This window comes from Solanum pennellii, chromosome 9 (genome assembly GCF_001406875.1).
Source record: "Solanum pennellii chromosome 9, SPENNV200".
NCBI lineage: Eukaryota > Viridiplantae > Streptophyta > Magnoliopsida > Solanales > Solanaceae > Solanum > Solanum pennellii.
This window is the reverse complement of record NC_028645.1, coordinates 1,295,617-1,301,688: the sequence shown is the minus strand read 5'-3', so window position 1 is coordinate 1,301,688 and position 6,072 is coordinate 1,295,617. Positions and strand designations below refer to the sequence as shown.

General features: G+C 28.8%; 1 protein-coding gene across 3 annotated transcripts; it reads right to left on the bottom strand.

Moving 5' to 3' along the window:
* On the bottom strand, positions 1–2,600 carry LOC107029807 (putative serine/threonine-protein kinase). 3 transcript variants are annotated; one of them, XM_015231251.2, is made up of 6 exons: positions 2,413–2,600; positions 2,209–2,324; positions 1,867–2,083; positions 1,154–1,394; positions 887–1,037; positions 1–629 (listed from the first exon to the last, which is right to left on the bottom strand). In XM_015231251.2, exons 1-6 carry the CDS (start codon positions 2,486–2,488, stop codon positions 279–281), a joined length of 1,152 nt encoding a protein of 383 aa, XP_015086737.1. In that variant the 5' UTR covers positions 2,489–2,600; the 3' UTR covers positions 1–278. The 3 variants fall into 3 exon arrangements, with proteins under 3 accessions (XP_015086737.1, XP_015086740.1, XP_015086738.1); XM_015231254.2 differs by having other exon boundaries at positions 2,209–2,307; XM_015231252.2 differs by having other exon boundaries at positions 24–629; positions 1,154–1,391.
* Between the last annotated feature and the right edge of the window lie 3,472 nt (positions 2,601–6,072).

The window sequence follows — 6,072 nt, the reverse complement described above, 5'->3', positions numbered from 1 at the left end:
TGCTCTATATACCTACTCAATTATTGAAAAACTAAAAAAAAAGGTTATTAAAGGTAGCTTTTACATCAAATGGAACCAAATGTTCCAAAACAAAAATTGAAAAAATTGAAGACCTAGCTGCTCACATTGATATACAACTGATCTAACAATTAAAAAAAAAAGTGAGCAAACTTAGTGCAAGTGTATCTATGTGTGTGCACAATATACTCTTTGTACAAGATCATTTTTTTTTTATAATCGTGATGTCTGAACCAGCTTGTGCGTACCTCGACTAATTTCTAGTTATTACTTTTTCTCCTATTAACTATTTGGAAGGGACTTCCTGGGCTCATGCTTGTAGAAGCTTTAGAAAAAAAGCTTTGAGAAGAGTGTTTTCTGCCTATCTTAACATCCATTAGATCAGCAACAATCCCAGGCTGAGTAATCTTCATTTCATCAACTATTATCGCGCCATCACGACTCAACATCTTGATGACCATGGACATTTTGGGGCGGAGGCTGGCGTTCTCTTGCACACAGAGGAGGCCAACCTTCAAGAATCGGAGAGCTTCATCGTCGTTCAAAAGTTCTCTATCCAAAACAGGGTCTAATAGCTCTAACAGTTGGTCAGCATTGTACATTTCCCATGCCTAAAACCACAACACAAGTTGACAACTTTCATGTCATATCAAGCCAACAAACTAATACTATCATTATATTAAGAGTCAAAATCATGGTTCCCACTTGTTTGGTTTTTAGACTGTTACAAGTCAATCATTGATAATAGTAATAATAATAGTACATATTTTCATCGAATAGCGATAAATTTCATATAAGCATCTATATATGTAGTGTTGTTTGAAACTAATCGTAGACTACACATAAGTCAAAAGTAATAAAAATGTACCTTGTTAACAAGGAAATGCTCTCCTCGAGTAATGTCGAATGCAACTACTGGTGAACCGCTGACTATTTCTAGTAACACGACTCCAAAGCTATAAACATCTGACTTGCGTGTTAAGTGTCCACTGATGGCGTATTCTGGAGAAAGATAGCCTCTTTAGGCATAAGATGAGTTCAAGAAATTCACAACATGATCAGCAACAAAGACTAGTGGATGACACAAACGAATCTTTCAAAATTTCAAATGAATATCCAAATTATGTTAACTTACAATGTTCCGGCTACTCGGGTACTAATATGGGACATGTTCTCTGTAAACAGCCTAGCCAAACCGAAATCTGCAATTTTTGGTGTGAAATTCTCATCAAGGAGTATGTTGCTGGTTTTAATATCTCTATGCACGACATGTGGACTCACTTCTTCATGGAGATATGAAAGTCCCTTTGCTATTCCTATCGAAACTTCTTTCCTAAGCGTCCATGTAAATTTACTTCTGTTTTGCTCCCCACCTGCTAGTCAAAACAAACAGAGACGACCTCAACAAACATACAAAAGGGAATCAAATGCAAATAACTATAATTACGCCTGAGTACTAAACAAGTCAGGGTCGGCTAAAACAAGTTCAAACAACAACAACTACGCCCGAGTCTCTAACAAGTCGAGGGTCGGCTAAAACAAGTGCAAACAACAACAACTATGCCTCAGTCCCAAATAAGTCGGGGGTCAGCTTAAATAAGTGCAAACAACAACATCCATGCCTCAATCACAAACAAATCGGGGCCGGCTAAAACAAGGGCAAATAACAACACCTCAATCTCAAACAAGCCGGGATCGGCTAAAACAAGTGCAAACAACAACAACTACACCTCAGTCCCAAACAAGTCGGGGGTAGGCTAAAACAACTACAAACAACAACAACTACGCCTCAATCTCAAACAAGTCGGGGATCAACCAAAACAAGGACAATGAAAACAAGGAAATTACCTAAAAGTGTTAGGGAAAGACTGTTGTTTTCCATGTAATCATAGACTAAAAGTCTATGTGCTCCATCAACACAACATCCTCTGAGGTTGACAAGGTTTTCATGTTTGATATCAGACAATGCAGCTATTTCTGATACAAATTCCCTTTCCCCTCTCATTGATTCCAATTCAACTGAAAGAACTTTTACAGCCATAAAGGTTCCATCTTGAAGCCGACCCTTTACAACAAAACCCCCAAATAAAACATAAAAATAGTCAATTCACAAAAAAGAACAAAACCCCACATCCCTTTTTTCCATTTTCTTCAAACCCAACTGAAAAAAAAACAGAACTTTTTTTTCACCTTGTAAACAGAACCAAAACCTCCTTCTCCAATTTTATTTGAAGCTCTAAATCCATAAGTTGCAGCTTTCAATTCATTGTAAGAGTACACTGTAAAATTCTGGGAAATTTGTCCACCTGTTTTTAGAATTTGATATTCTTAAGATATATATAAAAAAGATGAGATTTTTAAGCAAAAAACAAAAAGGGGTTTTGAGAAATTTACCATATGGGATTTGGCTGCCTTCCAAATTATCTGCTGATGAGCTAAAACATGAGATAAATGGAAAAGAAAACTTCATGATTCTTGAAATTTATTTTTTATGAAGAGATAATTTTTTAAAAATATTAGTGTAGAAAGAATGTGAAAAAAGCAAGAAGAATTAGGAGTAGGGGAAAGGCAAAGGAGAGGTTTTCATGGGAAGTTTTAAATTTTGTTTATATACTTGAAGCCATGCCCATATATTTTGACTCTAAACAAAACTTTCAACACATTTTTGTCTTGATTTTCTATCCGATCCTGCTATTCATATTGAGGATCGATTAAATTTGCACGACTTATTCAATAAATTTGTTTCTCTTAGTTCTTTGTTTTACCACTCCCTAGGAATTTTGATTAATTCGTTTTTTATGACTCAAAACTGTAATTTTAAGATTGGAGGTAACGTTTATTATCTGAGAAATTTTTCTTATTTGTCAGAAAGTTTTATACTATGAACAAAATATTAGAAATCTACTTTATTAAACGTACATTCATACTATATTTGATCAAGAGTTTTTTACTATATATTGAGAATCATACATCTAGATATATGTATTTTTGCGATTATATACGTTTAAATAGGAAGAGAGACGAGCAAGCTGAGAAGCGAGGCAAGTGAGTGTGAGAGGGAGATATTCTTGTATCTCCAAATATACGTTAATCACATGAGATAGGCTGTAGATACAAAAATAACTTAGTATTAGCAGAGTTTAAATTCAAGAACGTTGATTAAATAGGCGATTAGTCATTAAAAAAGGTGAAATTTAAAATAAAGTAGAATTATATTTTCAAGTTGAAATGATATTTGAAAATTGAAGTTGTGTAAAAATTCTCATGAGTAGTTTGGAGTGAAATTTATGAGTAAAACTTATTTAACATTTTTATATTCAAAACATTTTCTAAAATTATATTTTTGAACTTTTTTTAATTGTGAACAAGACTTTTTAATACTACAATTCTTTTCTGAAATGTTTTGTCTTGGCCTACTCGAACTAACATTTTGTTTTATTTTTCCATTAATTGCAATTTCATATATGTAATTAAATACTTCAACTAATTCAACAAATGATAGGATTTGAATAATAGAGAATATTTCATAAAAGAATATTTTTCTGGAATTCTCTCAATCATAAAGTAGGCATTTGGCCATAAATTCAAAATAAAAATCCTTGTTTTTATGTTTTTAAAAAAAATATAATTACGTTTGGTTATACTTTTTTTAAGGATGAGAAAATAACATTTTATTTCAAATTTATAAAGATAGAGTTTGAAAATTTAATTTGAAGTACTTTTTCTAATTTGGATTTGAAAATTTTGTAACAAAACCTCTATTTTTAAAATTCGAAATTTCTATCAAAAGTAAAAAGCTTGTCTACCTCGTCATATTATTTGATACTCGTGAAGTCTAATTAAATACCTAGCTACTTTGTATAATTACATACAAAAGAAATAATTTTAGCTCAACTTCGAAAATATATTAAATAAATAAATTGACCTATAATATTTTTAAAAATAATAATTAGGTAGACAGATGATATAATTTTATATATTTATAAATTGTGATGTAATTGTTAGTATAGCTTACCCGCTACCCTCTAATTTCTCTCAATTGTTATTTTTCAACTAAATTAGTTAGTCCCATAATTAGAGAAATCTGCTGGCAAATTCATTTTTATTTAATGTATAAATAAAAAGTCAATTAGAAAAAAATAAGATATAATTGTGGGAAATAAAAAAAGTTAATTACACAAGCAAATCTATGATGTATATATGATTTTGTTGCACGTCATTGGGAACATTATAATAACATTTATCAAAGTCATGTTAATAAAATCGAATTATTTTATATATTGAGTTTAAGGTTTTGATCAATTGAATATTTATGTTATTTTGTTATGTTATTTAATAACCGTCCTCTTTATGTCACTCTTTATCGTAGAATTTTAATATAATGATTTGAAAAATCGAAATGACTTTTTACATTATATTATTAATATATGTTTTTTAATTTATAACGCGTAATTCGTTATTTCTGTTAAATATATCTAATTAAATATCATTACTACAAAAACATTTGATTATATCTCATTGTATCTCAATCATGTGAGCAATGTTTGAATTTGAGTTAAATTCTTGAATAGAAACTCAACTAATAATTTTTATATAAGAGTTTATTTCGTTTTAAAATAAATACTCAAAGTATATTACTTCTTTTAAAAATAAATACTTTTTTTTCACATCATCAATATGAATTATTGTCTGAATCGATTGAGTAATTTTGTTGTTCAAATAACAATAGCTAGGTGATTTTTATATTACCAAAATTAAGTTAATTTATATACTTTATGAGATAATTATTTTTAGTGAAGTATTTTACGTTATAAAACAAACATATGAGTTATTTTTGAGATAAATATTATTTTTTGATAAATGATTGTTTGAAAAATTTAACTCCAGCGAATATCACCAAGTTAAACTGATTTAACATCTAATATAGTTACGTCGCAAAAAGAAAATAACGTATAACTTTATATATATTGTAATTATTTAATGATAAGCTTTTTAGCTCTGTTCCTACATTACATGTTAATATGTTTAGATTCTTTTAATAGATATTTTTCTAACCAATTTTGGAATTTTGTAAAAGGAAAAAAAATGTGGAATTTAAAATTCCAAAAGAGGAATTTAAATAAATCTTAGGTTGCCATAGCTGACCATAATCATAATTAGTCCAAGCTTTAGAAATTGCAGCGTACGTGCATATATTTTTTTTTTTTTGAAAAAAATAATAAAATCACTAGAATCCAATAAACTTATTTGAAGTTTATATATTTCTACAATTATCTCAAATTAATATTATAACAATAAATGGTTCATATAGTTAAATGTGTTATAGATATTTTCTAGTATTTAAATTTCTTAAAGTAACGATAAAAATTATTATTGAATTTACGTGAACTAACTTGTAAGTCGTAAATAGTAACTTATCGATCACTATAATGTGATGCAAGAAATTTTCCTTTTTTCGGATTTGAATTATAATATTTTTAGTTATGAATAAAAAGTTTCAATAATCTTATCAGGGGCGGCTATACAGCTTTGAAAGAAAAGCAACTGCCTTAAGCCCAAAAATATGACGGGCCTCATTTTTTTTTAAAAAAAAAAAGGTTATAAATATTTTCTAAAAAACATCGAGTATTATTTACAGAAAATTAAAACTTTTCGTAAAAGAGCAAAGAAATAATAGAAGATTAACAAATTATGAGTACTATGTCTCGAGAAAACTTAAATAATTATTTATAATAAACTTTATAAAAATATATATATTGAAATTTAAGGCCTCTATTTGAATTTGATTTTAGGTTATCGATTTATTGGAACCGCCCCTGAATCTCTTTTATCATACTCTTGATCTTTAATTTATTACGTGCATGTCTTTATTACTCCACACTAGCATGAAAAGTATATTAAAATTGTTTTTAAGGAAGAAGAAAAAAAAGTAACTAGTACAAGAGGCCATTAAATATGTGTAAAATAAAAACTTTGAATTTGTCTGAATTCCTTAAAAATTAAGATGGTTATTTTGGAACTTAGTTGATTATTTTTATTTATTTTTATTGTTTT

Excerpts from the sequence above, each read along its gene's own strand:
- LOC107029807 (XM_015231251.2), bottom strand. The coding sequence starts at position 2,488 with ATGAAGTTTTCTTTTCCATTTATCTCATGTTTTAGCTCATCAGCAGAT. Across the intron at positions 2,084-2,208 it reads GTTTTGGTTCTGTTTACAAG|GGTCGGCTTCAAGATGGAAC; the intron begins GTGAAAAAAAAG and ends TTTGTTGTAAAG. Across the intron at positions 630-886 it reads AGCATTTCCTTGTTAACAAG|GCATGGGAAATGTACAATGC; the intron begins GTACATTTTTAT and ends TTGTGGTTTTAG.